The sequence below is a fragment of the Mustela putorius genome, unplaced genomic scaffold, assembly GCF_011764305.1.
Source record: "Mustela putorius furo isolate JIRA1106 unplaced genomic scaffold, ASM1176430v1.1 tig00003834_pilon_pilon_pilon, whole genome shotgun sequence".
Classification (NCBI taxonomy): Eukaryota; Metazoa; Chordata; class Mammalia; order Carnivora; family Mustelidae; genus Mustela; species Mustela putorius.
The window spans coordinates 26934433-26951987 of record NW_025421987.1 but is presented as its reverse complement, the minus strand read 5'-3'; the positions used below and the strand labels follow the sequence as shown (position 1 = coordinate 26951987).

Below are 17555 nucleotides of genomic sequence, written 5' to 3'. Positions count from 1 at the left end.
CACTAACGACGCCCCCTCCCGCCCTGTTTCTCCCTGACCCGGAAGTAATTTCCCCCTCTTCTCTTCACTCCGCCCCCCCCCCATAGTTGAGAAGGAGGAAAGGGACGGCCGGGTCTGGCCCGGCATGCCCTAGGCTTCCGGTGACCTCTGGCCCTTTTCTGTCGTCCGCTGTCGCTGCCTAGCGTGCTCGCTAGCCCACGGCTTTCCTTTCCTCCCTCTGGTGTTCCTTCGCACGCTACCTGGTGACTGAGGCGCCCGCGACCAGCAGGGAGGCGGCGGCGGCGGACACTCGTCATGGCTGCCTCTAAGCCTGTGGAGGCGGCGGTGGTCGCGGCGGCTGCGCCTAGCTCCGGGAGTGGGGTGGGCGGCGGCGGCGCGACTGCGGGCCCTGGCACTGGGGGCCTACCGCGATGGCAGCTGGCGCTAGCAGTCGGGGCGCCCCTGCTGCTGGGCGCAGGTGCCATGTACCTGTGGAGCCGGCAGAGGCGACGCCGGGAGGCTGGGGGCCGAGGTGATGCCGGCGGTTTAAAGCGTAACAGCGAACGGAAGACCCCAGAGGGTAGGGCCAGTCCGGCCCCGGGCAGCGGACATCCCGAGGGCACCGGTGCTCACCTGGAAATGGTGAGAGAAACAGCCCTGGGCTGTGGAGGTGGAACCCAGCGGGTGAAGGCTTTCCTTGACCAGTTGTGCGGGTCAGGGGGCTTCCCATCCGACGAAAGCTGCCTGGCAGCACAGGGGTTTAGGGAAGCGCATTTCTGGCTGCCTTTGTAGGGATTGGGATAGCCCGAGGGCACAAGTTAGTGTTCTTCTTTGACAGAATCCTTTTGGTTTCAAAAAAAATTCTTGTCTTTTTTCTCGTGACACAGCATTTATCACTGGCGTTTTGGGTACGGGGGACTTTTGCAAATATGAAGATTGTATTGAACTAGTGAAGGGAGCCAGATTCCATTTACGATTAATACATTGTGGTTGATAGGAATTGTGGTTTCCAAGGCCTAGAACTTGGTCCGTAATAACCTTTTAATAATGAGCCGCCCCTGTTTTATGAAGTCTCTCAGGGTAGGGGATAGGTAAATACAGTGACTGTTGGTTGGCAGAGTGAAGTGGTGTTGAGTAGCCTTTTTTTTTTTTTAAATCTGTGGGAGCGAATTCTTAAACTTTTTTGGTAGAAGCATGTTAAGTTCATTTTTTAATTTTACCTGAAATTTTACATGTTCAAGCCTGACGTGCGTGATAAAGATTCTTTGATGTTAGGCCAAGCATCAGAGTATTTGGCGAACTGCTTTGCATGGTTTTGTTACCGACTGTTAAATCCTTTTGGTATCTGACAGCTGTGGGGAATAAGCCTGGCTGCATTTAACAATACTGGGATGGGGTGGGGTGGAAGATTTTATTTGCCTCTGGGATTGTACAGTGATAGTTCAGAGTAAATCAGAGTTCAGAGAAACCTTTGGTCAAATAGCTCCCAAATACATTTGCAAGTCATTTCCATGTTGTATTATTCAGGTTAAAGACATGATTTTACTAAATAGTCAAACTTTAAAGGAAGTTTTGATGTGGGAGTGAACTACCATAGTTTAATGCCCACTATATGTTAGGCTTTTGCTAGGCTGTGAGAGGGCCAGATAGTCTTTGTAGTGGGAGAGTAAAACATTGCCGCCTTTTTTTTTTTTTTTTTTTTTTTTAAATGTAGAAAAGATGCGGTATGGTATGCTGGAAGATCCCATGGACTCTGAGAACTAGGAGATGTGCACTTTGTTGTGGACTCTCTAGCATAGTTACCTTGGGGAAGTTATTTTATCTCTCTGGTCTAGTGTCATCCGCATACTCTAAGAAGATTACAATATTTTAGGTCTCATGACTTTGCCAGCCCTAAAAATTGTTGCCTCTGAGTGCTGCTAAGGAGAGTGTTAATCGGGAGATTCTTTGAATTCCCACTTGTGTGTGTCATTTTCATATGTCTGAAATTCTCTGATCATTTCCTATTTCATTTGTTTAATTTTAATCACAGAAGAATAGTGAATGAATGAGAAACACAAAAGCTTTTAGTGCTATAATCACTAAACATAAAAATAATTTTTATACATGAAACTTTGTGACATACACACAAAGTAATGATATTCTGGCTACACAGACAGATGTAGATGTCTTAGGCATTTCTTTTTGGGATTCTTTTGAAATGTGCATTTCTTTAAAACTTCATTGAGTATAGTAACTTTTTTATCTTTTTTTTAAATCTGATGATAAAATATATATTCTGGTATTCAGGTTTTTTTAATGTTACACAGGAGTTACCCACATGAAATGGTTAGGAACCACTAATCTAAGCACTCTAGAATGGGAAGGGAGAAATGTAGTTAAACATTTTAATTAGGGGGTCACAGACTGAGTAACCTCTGTTTCAGTCATTTTTTTGAAGTAAAGTAATTCTCTCCCCTTAAACAAGCTTCTAGTTATTTTTTAAAAATCAGGATGATCAATGACATTCCTATATAACTAACTACAATGAACACCTTTCGGTCTTTATCTCACTTAATCCTTGGTGATGTTTCGCATTGTCTTCTCCTAATTTTCATAACTTTTCCTGTGGCTTCTGACATAGTATATTCTGGTTATCTTTGTTTTTTAAAAAATTTCTTGATACCTCCCTTGCTGATTGTTCTCGGTGTCCTTTCCAGGCTCTTTTCTCTGCCCCTTCCTTTTCTTGATCTTCATGTTCTATCATAATTATTCTTAACCTTCCACGCCCTTGCTTGCCTGCTCTGTGGGAGTTTTATTTATCTCATATACTGATAGCTCCCTAATTTCTTGTCTATAGCCCAGACCTCTCAAGAGACCCAAATTTAAGGGGAATTTTCACTTCATTACTTCACAAATATTTCACATCCAGACTCCCCTGTTTTTCCTGAGAGTATCTCTTATCAGTGTTCCTCATCTAACTAGTTTCCCAAGCTGGAGACTTGGATATCATCTTAACTTTCTGCTCCCTGCATGTTTTCCACATCCAGTCCAGGAAAATATCTAGAAAATTCTTAAGTCTGACTACTATATTTTCACTGCCATTACTTCTCAACTGAATAACTGCTCTTCTTATTGTCTTCTAAATCCTTTTTGTCACTGCCAGAATTTGACAGCCCATGCTTAAAATCATTAAGTGGTGTTCTGTTATTCCCCATAACAAAGCTCAAACTCGTCATCATTTAGGACCCTCCATAATCTTGATCCTGCTTACCTCTTCAACTTTATCTCTTTTTTTTTTTTTTAAAGATTTTATTTATTTGACAGAGACACAGTGAGAGATGGAATGCAGACAGGGGAAGTGGGAGTGGGAGAGGGAGAAGCAGGCTTCCTGCTGCCCAGGGAACCCGATATGGGGCTTAATCCCAGGACCCTGACACTTCCTCATGTTTTTCACCTTTGGATATTCTGTGAACACTGCCCAATACACCTACCTTCTCATCCTTCAAATAACATGTAGGTATTTTAATCTTTTCTGAAACCCTTTACCTGGGCATACCACTATGTGATTACATAACAGTCTGAACTGTTCCCTTCCATAGCACTTACCACATTGTACTAGAGTTGCTTCACATATTCTATGGAATATGTGAAGGCTAGGACTGGCTCTTTCTCACTTTTGTCTTCTCAGAACCTAATACAAGGCTTGGTAGAAAGCAGAGGTTGAGTAAATCTACCAGTGAAGCTTCATTGTTTGCAGGTATGCATGCGTGTATGTGTGTGTGTGTGTGTGTGTACACACACATAATCCCACAAGTTGAGTATTTTTTTCAGAACTCCAGCTTTTCATTTTTATTCTACCAGTCAATCCTAGAAGTTGCTATAACAGTCTTAAACCTTATTTAGGCATTCTTTTTATAAATCACTTGATTTTGGATCAACTACAGCCATAATCCTGCAGAAACTGTGTTCTTACAAGTGGGTTCTTAGGTAAAGTGCTCTGTACTGTGATTTAGTAGGTGGGCTTGGTTGTAGATTTTTAAAATATAATATGGGAAAGAACTTTATTATTATTTCAGGTATTTTCTTGTTATCCTAGCTTTTATTCATATAAAAGTAACAGTTGGTTGATAGAGTATTTTAAAAGACCATTGCTCATGCTCTAAGTTTTCCACCGTTGATTGCTACTTCTTTTAAGCTGAAACTCAAATTTTAAAATATGCTCTTGGAATTTGGTAAATTTAAGGGAATGAAACCATTGAAAAAAAACACTATCAAACTAAAGTGTCAAAAGTATATTTTAACTGGATATAAATGTGTAATTATGAGGATACCCATTTTATTTTCTTATACACAGATTCCAGTTCATTTCCTTTCACAGTGACTATATGTGATCATCACATATAGTGATTTTATAAATACATGCTAAAAATTTATACCAAGTTCTTATTGCCAAATGTGTATCATTGAAATCTTTCTGTAATGTAGTCAATTTTACCATTGCAGGACTTGTTTTAAAGGACTCTTTTAGGTCTCCTGAATTCCTTGTGTGTGTAAAGTAACCTTCACTGACTGTCAAACCTTGATTTTTTTTTTCTAAGTTTGTATTCCACTAAATTTACTGGTATTATACTTAAATATCTGTCGCTTTTGTCTTTAAATATTAATTGTTTTCCAGAACAGATATGTCTCTGCAAAAGGTGTGAGGCAGATTCCTAGGTTTTGCCTCCCATTTGACAAGTTCTAGCAGTGTTTGTAGAAGAGAGGAGACATGCATACTACTTTTCTCATTGTTTCCTTTTAGATTTATTACCTGAGTTATTTGTTTTTAATTCTTGTGTCTTACCCACATAGTTTAGATGTATGTATGTATACATATATATGCAGTTGCTCTTTGGACCTAATAATTTTCTGGTTATTACACAGTATACTAATCACCTAATGTACATTTTCCTGATGTGAATTGGGATTTCAGTTTTTTTAATCAGTAGTAATTTTGTAGAGAAGCTGCCAGTCTCCTTGTTTGTTTCTTACACTGCCCCTGGTATTTCTTCAGAATAAAGACTATGCTGTTGGTTGTTGTACAGTGGAGTTCTGTCAAATGTGCTTTTAACTAAAATGAATTCAGTTATAATAGCTTGGATTAAAGAAAAAGGTCTAATTTTGCTGATGATTCTCTCTTTGTCTTTTCATATAAAGACCTTTTGCCCTAGAGTCAGTACCGAGCAAGATAGGATATCTGAATCTGTTGTCTTTGATTTAGTTCCAGAAAGCAATTCTGGGTGTGATTCTAATGATATTCTTGATAAAACATGGATGATCCATGTAGTACAGAAGTAAAGTTTAGGCAACCTGGAGTCAGATTGCTTGAATTTGAATCCTCCCTTAGGCAAATTAGTCTTTCCAGCCTTCAGTTGCTTTATATGTAAAATGAGGATAGTAATAGCACCTACCTGGCATCCCCAGTGGAGTACTTTGTTAAAGATTATTCAAAAGTAATTTTGGCCTAATGCATTGACTTCAGGATTCCTTACAAGATTTGGTGCCAAATATTTGTTGAATTCATTTAGCAGAATCTCATCAAGTCACGGAGTTGACTCTGCTGGGCAATTAATACGAAGAGATGAAATTTAAAGTGTGGTTGGAAAAAAACAAAGTTTTCTAGTAGACTATTGTAAATTATACTTTATGTGACATACTGGGCAGATGCAAATATCTTTTTCATAATCCATCTGTATTCTTACCAGTATTCACAGAGTTTGAATTTATGCCCATTTATGGAAATTGATTATATGGCTGAAGTAAAATTTAAGAGTCCTTATGTAGGTAATAGTAGTGGAAAGTTATTGGAGGGTTTTGAGCAAGGAATGACATGATACAATTTACTTGTTAAAAGAATTTTCAGGGTGCCTGTGGGGCTCAGTCGGTGAAGCACCTGCCTTCGGCTCAGGTCATGATCTCAGGGTCTTGGGATGGAGTCCTGCAGAGGGCTCCTTGCTCAGCGGGAAATCTGCTTCTCCCTCTGCCCATTGCTCCCCCTGCTTATACTCTCTTTGACAAGTAAATAAATAAAATTTTTTCAGATCAATTAGAAAATAATTAGTAATAAATGCAGAGAGGTGCATTTTCACAGAGTTTTAGTGTAAAATATTATGGAATGTTAGAACCTTTTTAAGGTTTAACATCCAAAGCAAAAGTGATTTCCAGTAAGGTAAATGGCTTTATAGTCTTTTAAATCTCCCTAGTAGCTTTTAGATATGCAAATGGACCATATGAAAGATACTAGCATTTCGAGATGTTCCCATTATGTTTTAGATCTGCATATCTTCATTTCTCATTTATAAAAATATGCTTTCAAAATTAATTGTCTTTGGGCTTATTTCCTCACTTCAGTCTTTAATTCTGAAAGTTACTATTGTAACTCGAAAATGTAGACTGGTGGCAGAGGGTGGGAAGTGACTGAAAAGTAGCACAAAGGATTCCTGTAGGATATAATTAAAATACCTCAAAAAGAATTATTAGTTGTGTGTTTTCTAATATAAGCTTTTTGTCTGGTGCATATATTTTCATTTCTGCCTGGTTTTCACCTCAAAGCTTACGAAAATAGGGCCTAGTTCCTGACATAGGAGAAGGTTGACATTATGTTACCCAGCTTTTTGTCCTAAATTTTATCAGCAGGCTGAAATAATTAGTTTTTCTGTACTGTCCCTGTTGTAATTCCATTCTTTCTCTGCATTTTTATCAACGAAGGGAAATAGTTGGACAGAAAGTAATGGGGCAGGCAGTGAGCTTAGGGTAATATGGATGTTAACCAAGATAATCTTTCCAAAAATATAGTTTGGTTGCTTTCTGGGGTGGCAGTGGAGGAGCAGTGGAGGATAATTTGCAACTTAGTGATTTGCCTATGTAATTTGATCCTTTTCCACAGTGTCATTCAGATCATTATAGGGATTGGGTTTTGTTTCTGTTTTTGTGGAGTTTTGTTGTTTTGGGGGGTTGTCAGTGGGGTTTTCGTTTTGTTTTGTTTTTAACAGTATAATAAAGAAGGGAAATTAATCAGTCTGATCTTGGCCTTAGGGTTTAAAGAATCTTTTTTTCTTTTCTTTTTTTTTTTTTTTTAAAGTAATCTCTACCCCCACTATGGGGCTTGAACTCAGAACCCCAAGATCAGGAGTCGCATGCTGTAATGACTGAGCCATCCAAGCACCCTGGAGTAGAAGAATTTTTAGTAATTTTTAAAGGAGCCATTATAAAATTTGACTAAGTGGAGGAAAATAGCTAAGTGAAAGATTCACTTGATTGGTTTTAAGTTGATGTAGAATATGTTGAATAAAAGTAAGAAGTGTCTATCCTAAGTAGAAGAAGGAAGCCTTGTGTACTCATTTTTCTGTCTTTTGTCAGTCCTTGCTATGACTGCTTTTTCTGGTATTCTGTATGGTAGTATTTAGCCTTAAACTTCTAGTAGACGGGAAAGAGTTCATTGCTATTTCTGCTAATGAAACAAGGTCATTAACTCTCCGGAAAATGTTTTTTATCTAATCTGCAAATCTTTCTTTAAAATACTAAATAAATCTTCAGTAGGACTGTAGTCAAATATACTTCTCACGTGTTTTTAATATGCCACATTATTTTCTACATAAACAGTCCCTAGTGTTTAAGGATATGTATTAACCATGTTCTAAATGACTTAGAAACATTGTAAACTTTTTGCCAGGAATTGGAAGAATGTTTTTCTTGATATATAATATCAAAAGTAACTGAGTTTCATTATTTTGAAGTTTTATTAGGCACAGAAAGATTTATAATTATGATGTGTTCTTGGCAGATTGTGCCCTTTATCAATATAACTGTCCTGTGTTCCATCTGAGACTTTTTAATAGTTATTTGTCTGATACTCCCTTCTGTTTCTTAGTGTTTGCCTTCATAACCTTTTTGACATTCTTTTTGACCTGTCACTTTGTTTTAGGTCATGAATGGGCAACATAGTTTTCTATTATGGAGATTTAACCTTTTCACATTATTGTTATTATTAACATATTTAATGATCCTGCTATATGTAAGCTGCCTTTTTGTTTCTTTATCCCCACCTTCCTTTTTGTATTGGTAATTTGTCCCACTTTGGGGTTCATTTTTAGTGGTAAGGAAATTGTACCACCTCTATTTCTCTTCTTGTGTTCAACCTTAAAAGCTAGTTTGGCTAGGTATAAGATTGTAAATTGAGGATAATCTTTCTTCAGAACTTTAAGTTGTTACTTCATCGTGTTTTTTAGTACCTCATGTTTATGACATTCTAATACTAGTTTGGTCTTTTTCCTTTGTGGATAGTCTGTTTTTTCAATCTAAAAACTTTCAGGCTTTCATTGGGAGATTTCACTGTGATGTGTCTGAAAATGTGTCATTTCAGCTCCAGGAACTTTTCTAGTATTTCCTTAAACACACTGTTCTGTGCCTCCCTTTCTAAACTCCAGATAGATAGATGTTGGAACATCTGAATTTATACTCCATGTCATTTAACTTTTCCTCCAAACTTTTCACCTCCGTGTCCTCTGTTTTCATTGCATTCTGGCAGATACTTTGCTTTACCTTTTACTTGTTAATTTGCTCCTCAGTTATGCCCATTCTAATATGCAGTCGCAGACCATCTATTGAGGTGATTGCAATAATCCTTTTTAAATTTTTAGGATATCTAATTAGTGCTCTGGAAAGGCAGCCTCTGTTTTCCAATTTTTAGAGGGCAAAGGAGAAAGAAAATCTTAAGCAGGCTCCACACCCAGGACAGAGCCCAACTTGGGGCTTGATCTCACTACCCTGAGATCATGACCTAAGCCAAAGTCAAGAGTCAGACACATAACTGACTGAGCCACCTAGGCACCCCAAAAGCAGCCTCTTTTTTAAAATGACTGTGATAGTCTCTTATTCCTGATACTAAAATTTGTTTGCTTTGTTTATCCTGCTTTTCTCAAATACTAGTTTCTATTTGAGTTGGGAGCCTCTCTCTCATGTTTGCAGTACTCAGTAGTGTGGTCTCTTGGAAGACAGCCCAGGTATGCCTGTCACTTGTCTCTTGGGTGTAGTTGATCCTTGCTCCTTCCAGATGACCGAGCCCTACTCCAGTCTGACTTCTGCATCTCAGTGGAGTGGGAGTTCTGTTGAGGTTGTTTCAAATGCAGTTTTCTAGCAATCACCGTGATAGTTGTCCTCCTGTAGTCCACGGTCACATAAGAGATTCCTGGTTGTCTACTATGGATATTTTCTGCCAAGGATTTTTACTGTCAAAGTTTTTGGAGGATGATTAAGGCTTTTGACAAATGGAAGATTTTATATTCATCTTTTAATTAATTTGTGGCTTATTTGGTTCTTTTCATCCTCCTACATCCTAGTTTTAAAATATGTTCCTTATTGACACTAGCCAGCTTAAACTAACTGTTTAATATTCTGAACTTAGGAGGTGCCTGACTGGCTCAGTCAGTAAAGCATGTAGTTCTTGATCTCAGGGGTCATGAATTTAATCCCCATGTTGGGTGTGGAGCCTACTTTTAAAAAATGTATTAATATATCTGAACTTAGATGAATGCAGTTTCTAAGAAGTCTTTGGATGCTACTAAAAAGTAACTATAGTTGTACTCAGACTAAAGGAGAAGGGAAACAAAAGGTAAATGAGGGGAAAGCCACAAAGAAAAATGAAGCAAGAGTAAGGAGAAAAAGAGCATAATTCCTAGTAAGTTATTTATAAGAGCAGTTACTTTTGCTTTTATTTTTGTCAGTGCTTACCTGTTGAAGACCTATAGGTTCTTCCATAATCACATATTTGTTAAAGTTGGATGATGCTGACAAACAATAAAGTTTTGGGGAAAGATGTGCCACAAAGCTCTTTGACTTAGTAGCTAGAAACTAGATAACTGGAATTGTCTCCAGAATGCTTCCCAAGTGTTGACTGAGGTATTCACAGCTGTCCTCAGTGCTAACTAACAACTCTTCCGTATTGTATATGAATGAAGTATGTGAGTTGGGTCCCCCAGAAAGATTCTAAGGCAAAGATGGGAGTACCAAAAATTTGCTGATAAACAAAGATTTGGGATAACATTTGTAATGAAGATAGCAAAGTGTTTCTATTATCTGTTCTACACAGTTGACAGTAAGCTTAAAAGAAAAATAGCACACATGAATAAATAAATGGTTTTCAGAATAAGAAATGGTCATGGTCAGTATGGTCATAAATATGGTCAATAAACACGAAAAGATTTACAGATTCATTAATAATGAGGAAAATGCAAATCAAAATATTGGAATATTTATATCATAGTTTTCCAATGAACTTGGCACTAATGACATTTGGATCTGAAAATTCTTTGTGTTGGGGGGCTGTCCTGTGCCATCACAGAATGTTTAGCATTATCCCTGGTGTCTACCCACTAGGTTAATAATAGCAGCTATTCATCCCTGCCTCCTGCAGTTGTGACAATTAAAAATGTCTCCAGACATTGTGAAATGTGTCCTAACCAGTAAAGTCATCCCTTACTGAGAATCCATTAGACTGGTAAAAATAAGCTATCCCAACTCTTGCTTGACAGGAATGGCAGGAAAGTAGATCTTTACATTTAAAGTACTATAGCAATTTTTTTGAAATTAAAAATACATAAACCTTGTGGAATGTCAGAAAGAACACAGATGAACAAATGGGGAGGGGAAAAAGAAAGCAAGGAGAGAGGGAAACAAGCCAGAAGAGACTCTTAACGATAAAGAACAAACGGAGGGTTGATGGAGGAACCTTGGCGGGGCGGGGTGATGGACTAAATGCGTGATGGGTATAAAGGAGGGCACGTGTGATGAGCACTGAGTGTTTATGTAAGTGTTGAATCACTGAATTATACTGCAAAAACCGATAGCACTGTATGTTAACTAATTAAAATTTAGATAAAATAAAAACTTGTAATATGAAAAATAGTACATAAACCGTTGGTTTAGTAATCCTAGTACTGAGACTTTATCCCATGAAGATACTTACATGAAGCAGTGTACACTGTAAACAGCCACTCTATCTCCCCATTTTTCTTCTGTCAGTTTATCCCTGTTTTAATCACTGATCTGAATGTATTCCTGTGTATTGGTAAGTGTTATTTCCTCTCGTTTTAGAACTCTCTTGATAGAGCCCAAGCAGCCAAGAACAAAGGCAACAAATATTTTAAAGCAGGAAAATATGAACAAGCTATTCAGTGCTATACTGAGGCGATCAGCTTGTGCCCTATAGAGAAGAACGCTGACCTTTCCACATTTTATCAGAACAGAGCTGCTGCCTTTGAACAGTTGGTATGTATCTTAGGGGTTTTTTCCTTCTTTTTGCTTGCTTTATTTGCATAGTGTTTCATTTAATACCAGCCAAATCTAATCAGTTTTCTGAACAATTTCAATTGTTTTGAAATTACAGGCTTTTTGTTTTCATATCCTTTAATTACATAGCTTTTTTAAGAATAGATTTTAATTTTGCTGGTTACAAATATAACCCAAAGTTATATATATCAGATTTTATAAAACTAGATGATACAGGAAGCTATAGTTTCTGGTGACCCCAACCTTCTCAATAATTTGAGGCTATTATTTCAACTTTTTCTCTCCATATGTGGGGTTGGGGGAGACCCATGTATTATTGTAAAATATTCTTTCAGTTGCCACTATATCTTGTGCAGTTTTTCTTAGCATGCAGATTTGTCATTCTTTCTGAAATGCTGTATATAGTAGCTGTTGTATAGTTGTGTACTGAGTACATCTTCCTATTGATGAACATTTGGATTGTTTCCTATTTTACCTATTGCATTCAGAGTTTGAGTAAATATTCTTATAAGTATTTTTTGCATATTTTTGGGAGGATAAAATTCTAGAAATGGAAATATAAAAAAAGAACATCAGTACCTACTCCCAACAGTAATATATGAACATGCTTGTTTTCTGTCATTCTCACCAACTTATATTCTCAGTCTTGATAATATTTGCCATTCTGGTAGGAGAAAAATTCTTGTTTTAATTTACACTTCTTAAGATGTTGCTAAAATTGACTGTCCTTTTCTGTGGTTATTGGGCAATTGTATTCTGCACATTTATTTGTTCAACCAAATTTTATGGACCGTCTCCTCTACGGAAGGTTATGGCGGTACAAGCTGGGTTTATAAGAGCAAACACTTATGCATGGAGCTCAAGTTTTGCTAAACAGCAAACTGCTAAACAACATTTTCATAAATGCTTTAAAGAATTAACCTGATCTTTAATAGAGGAATGACTGGAGATGGGGTTGGAACATAAAACAGTAGAGAAGACAGTGTTAGAAGTAGAGGAAACCGTATGTGTAATTGCTCTGAGGCAGGAAGGAGTTTGATGTGATTAAAGAATTGTAAGGGATCTGGTGTATAGAGAGATCCAGTTGGAGAGGTAGCAGAGGGCAGATGAGATAAAGCCTTGCAAAGGTAAGGAGATTGGATTTGGTTCTGAGTGTAAAGGGAAATACTTAAGGATATTAAGTAGGGCAGAAACATCCTCTAAAATTGCTTTCAGTGTTCTGTCAAGAATATATTATAGGGAGGCAAGAGTGGAGACAGGGAGACCAAGTAAGGTTGCTGTTGTAGTAGCCGAGGTAAAACATGAAAGAAAGCGGAGACCAACGACTTGCTGTTGTTGTATTGGTCATGAAGGATAATGAAAAGCAGGAATGTTAATAATGGCAGAATGCGGAAGGAGTTAGACAGCTAAGTAGAAGTTAAATTAAGAAATGTCTATTTTAAGGAGAGTGGTTTGGTCTAAAGAGAACCATCTAAATTTAGATTTTATATAATGCCAGGACAATAGATATAATCAACTAGGAGAGAGAAGAGAGATGAGGCCGTGAATGTTCCACTTGTAGAGCTCAGGGGAGGGGGAGAATTTAACAAAGGACATTGAGAAGGAGCACCCATTGAGGTAGGCAGAAATCAAGTAGAAAGGCTGTTCTTTGGAGGTTTGGCAATATAGAGGAGCTGAGAAGTGGGGTAGTAGCTGTAGGGAATTACAGAATCAAAGGAGGATTTTTAAAAGATGGAAAATACTAGAGTGAGTGTTTTTATGCTCATGGGAATGCTTCATTAGAGATTATATAGATGCAAAGGAGAAGCAGTGAACAGGGTGAAGTCCATGAGTGGGGACAATATGGATCACAAGTGGAGAGGTGGCCTTTGATGAAGAGGGGCACTTCCTCACTTTTTTAACAGCAGGGAAGGAGATAATAAGAGCACAAAGATGCAGGTAGGTTTGTAGATTTGGTGGTAGAAAGATGGCCTAAGTAGGTTTTATGCCTATTTTTGAAAACCAGGTTGCTTTTCTTTATTACAGGTATTTATATGAGCTGTTGTAATATATCGTGGATATTAACTCTTTTTATGTGTTGGGAATATTTTTGTGTGTTCTAGGACTCTTAATACTCAGCCTGTTAAGTTTCCAAAACTGATTTCTCTTGAACAGTGCTTCCTTTAGTGTGACTTTTTTTAATACTTTCAATTACAGCAAAAATGGAAAGAGGTGGCACAGGATTGTACAAAGGCTGTTGAACTTAATCCCAAATATGTGAAAGCTCTCTTTAGACGTGCAAAAGCCCACGAGAAGCTAGACAATAAGAAGGAATGTTTAGAAGGTGAGGGTATTTTTGTGTTTACATATGAAAATTACTAAAGGTTTTGTAGTCATTGATAAATTTATATGAAACTCTGCTTGTGAGTAGAGAAATCACTTGGATTTAAAAGTTAGATTCTTCCCCAACTGAGAATTTGTTTTCTAGTTTAAATTGAGATTGCTGGTGCTTGAGTATTTGTTCTCAATTATGGAATTAAATTAGTATTAAGATTTGGAGTTTACATCCCATACATTTTTAACTGGGCAAATAATGAGCCTCAGTGTAATTCCATGAATAAGAAATAAGAAAATGGGTTTTAGTAAGTGATAGTGTTGCTAAGATTCTACATATTTTTGGTGATTATCCTATATAAATGTGAAATACTTTTTGAGATGAATCCTTAAAATAAACATTTGGTTTTTGCTCTTGGTATTTTCAAACATGATTTTATACCCAATTGGAAAGTATGTGGTTGGTACAAAGCATCAGATGAATTTCCATTCTCAGTAAATGCTGTAAATATTCTGCGGCCTCTAATTGCCCATATTTGCTTCCAAAACTTCAGTTAGAGTATATAGGCCACTGGCTTTTAAAGTACATTTTTGTAGGTGACATGGAGCTTAACCGAAGTGATTTCTGCAAGTTTAAACTACTTTAAAAGCATCAGTAATCAGATTTTGCCAAAACTATTTTTTAATAACATTATTTAAAAGGAAAAAGCCATTTAATTGTGAAGTCTAGATTACCAAGTGAGGGTTGTTTAAAGAAGAACGTTTTAGAAAAGTTGGGTTTTGTGGTGTCATGTACTTTGGTGGTGGGTGGAAGGACAGTTGCTTTGGAAAAGAGAATTCTGAGTTTTCAGCCAGCCCTTGAAGTTACTAACAGTTAATAATTGGTAGGAAGGTGGTGAAGTGGATTTTAGATAAAAGAAGAGGATGGGAAAAAGACACTGGCATTGGCCTTAGCCAGGTTATCGGGGGACATACAGCAGATTGACTTGTTTAGAGGATTTGGAAGTTTAAGAAACTGAGTTCAGAAAGAGTGGCAACAGCCAGTGTGTGAGTATTTTGAAAGGGTGAGAGTTTTAAGAAACACTGATCTTTTAACTTTGAAACAACTTTAACTTGAGCTGTGGCATAACCAGATAAAAATGGTATTTTGCAGCAGATTTAATTGAGAACTCTTGGCCAGATGGCTTTGGACACAAGGAATAACTCTGAGGCCTATAAAAAGAATCAGACATGAGAGAGCCACATTTCATTGATTTGGCCTTTAGGTACTGGCCAGAAGAGAATCTTCCTGGATTCCTTGTTTATTTACTATGTAGAATGTGAGAGTGGTGAGAAACATCACAAACCATGCAGTATAGTCCCTTGGATTTCACAGGTGAGGAAAGCAAATAACCAGAGAAGTGAAATGAATTTATGAGCTTTGAGTTTGATTATAGAGTATATAAAACTAAAGTATTAAACAGAATCAATTTATTGGAAATGAAATTGATAGCTATATCAGGCTATCAATTTGGTTTGGCTTTTTCTGGTAACGTGGTGCCCATTTGATGCTGCTGATCATCTTTGCTATATTTTTATACTTTCATTTTTTCCATCATTTCTAGATGTCACTGCTGTATGTATACTAGAAGGGTTCCAAAATCAACAAAGTATGCTGTTAGCTGATAAAGTTCTTAAACTTCTTGGAAAAGAGAAAGCCAAAGAAAAATACAAGGTAAATCTGAGATGGTCAATAGAGGGAACATATATTATGAAGGGTCATTTTTAATTTACACTGCTTAAACTTGGATGTGATAGTAATGAAATTAGATCTGAAATTAGATCTGGATTGTATTTCTTTTCCTGTAATCTCAGGCTTTTGTGGCTTATCTTTTCAAAATAAGAATGTTAAATGTAGGCTATATCCAATATGGTATATATCTGGAGGATACTGAAAAAATTCATCCATATTAGGGGTCACCAAAGAAGGCCTGTGGGCCACATCCAGTCTGCCCCCTGTTTGTATAAGTAATGTTTTAACTGGGAAACAGCACTCCGACATTGTGTTTGGCTGCTTTTAAGCTTTAACAGCAGAGTAGAGTAGTTGTGACAGAGACTGTATGGCCTGCAAAGCCTAAAATACTTATTATCTCATCTTTTAGAGGAAAAATTTGCCAACTCCTGCCTATATCAATAAAGTTTTTAAAGGTATAATATGTAAATTGGCACTGGTTTTAGGCAATCTGTAACAGATGACTTAATTCAAGAAATATTTATTGAACAAAGCAATTTTAGGAGGGTGGGTAGCTATTGTCCTTGCCCTTATAGAATTACAATTTAGTGAGAGAGACCATTAATAAATGTGAAAGGCATGATACAATGAAGTGTCATGGAGGTCTATAAGTAGAATGCCATGGGACTACCACAAGCATCACTAAATATCATTGGAGATTTTCTGCTAAACTTCAGTAATATTAAGGCAGTTGTTCCTTTTTTCTTGAAGGAAACTTTTAAATTGACTTCAATAAGCTGTATATTGGGTTTTTTTAATTTTGCACTCCTGAATATTCACTGAGTTAAACAGTTAAAACCAGTTTCTTCACTGCAACTTTCATGTGCTAGGATATATTGTGAATCTTCAGGAGGAATGTAGCTGTAGTGGTGTAGTCGTTCTCAGTCTCTTTAACCTCTAGAACCCTTTTTTTCCTTGATCATTTCTCATTTCCGTGATCACTGTGTGAGTACCATGTAATAGTCTCCCAGCCTCAAAGGAGCCTACTTTCCTTGTGTGTATTTATATAATGCTATTGTTGAGTGATTGTACTGGTTGGGCTTCAGGGTGGTAAGAAAATATAAGATAACCCACATTTACACAGTTTCCAAATCAGTTTCCACTTAAAAAAAAAAAAATTTTTTTTTTAAGTTTTTATTTGTTAAGTAATCTCTGCACCCAACATGAGGCTCAGATTCACAACCCCAAGATCAAGAGTCACATGCTTTTCCAACTTGAGCCAGCCAGGTGCCCCTCCACTTAGACTTTCTAATCTGTTTGTATGCCACCTTTGTGACACAAAATCACAAAATACTTTTTTTTTTTTAAGATTTTTTTTTTTTTAATTTATTTGACAAAGACATCACAAGCAGGCAAAGAGGCAGGCAGAGAGAGGGGGACACAGAGCAGAGAGCTCAACATGATTCTTGATCCCAGAACCCTGGGATCACAACCTGAGCCGAAAGCAGAAGCCCAGCCCGCTGAGCCACCCAAGCACCCACAAAATACTTTTTACATTATTGTTTTTATTTTTACAACAACCCTGTAAGATAAATAAGGCAAGTATTTTTATTGCCATCTGGAGATGAGAAAACTGAAAATGACATATACCAGGTCACATGGCTAATAAGTAGCAAAGCTAGAATTTGTATCTTATTTCTTTGATACTTATTAAGTCCATTGCTTACATTGTTTTCATTTTAAATTTGTAATTCTCTGTGGAAGGCAGGGAGGTGCCTTTTCCAAACTGAAATAGTAAACTAAAGACATAAATGATTTACTCAGTCTTTAGTACTGCTTTTCAAAGTGGCAAATGATTGCCCCTGTATATTCCTATGCAGAGTCTTTAGGGAAATACTGAAGTTAAGTATACTTTTCACCTGATGGGTGACCATTTGATTTAAAATATTAACTTGTAAAATCCTAGAGTAAGAAATTGAATCTCTTCCACAAAAATATGGGTTTTCCCTTAGATTTCCTGTGTTTTCTTCCCTCCCAATCTCATCTATCCTAGATTAGGTCATTTACTTACAAAGCCAAATTCCCTTTTTTTTTTCCTCTTTCAAATATAAAAGTATTAAATCTACCAAAATAACAGAAATGGTATTTGTTACGCATATGATCTAAAATGTCATGTTTCAATTTAACAATCTTTGAGTTGAATTCTTAAGCTAAAAGATCCAAAAGATGTGAGAAGAGTTTTATG

At 37.1% G+C, this 17555-nt stretch overlaps 1 protein-coding gene across 1 annotated transcript in view; it reads left to right on the top strand.

Annotated features, from left to right (window-relative positions):
* Positions 1-21: 21 nt before the first annotated feature.
* Positions 22-17555, top strand: part of TOMM70 (translocase of outer mitochondrial membrane 70) — a 33885-nt gene continuing 16351 nt past the window's right edge. Inside the window, exons 1-4 of the mRNA XM_004771934.3 lie at positions 22-621; positions 11092-11265; positions 13483-13609; positions 15204-15313. Coding sequence (XP_004771991.1) covers positions 295-621; positions 11092-11265; positions 13483-13609; positions 15204-15313 — 738 coding nt within the window. The 5' untranslated portion in view covers positions 22-294. The remainder of the gene's footprint in view (positions 622-11091; positions 11266-13482; positions 13610-15203; positions 15314-17555) is intronic.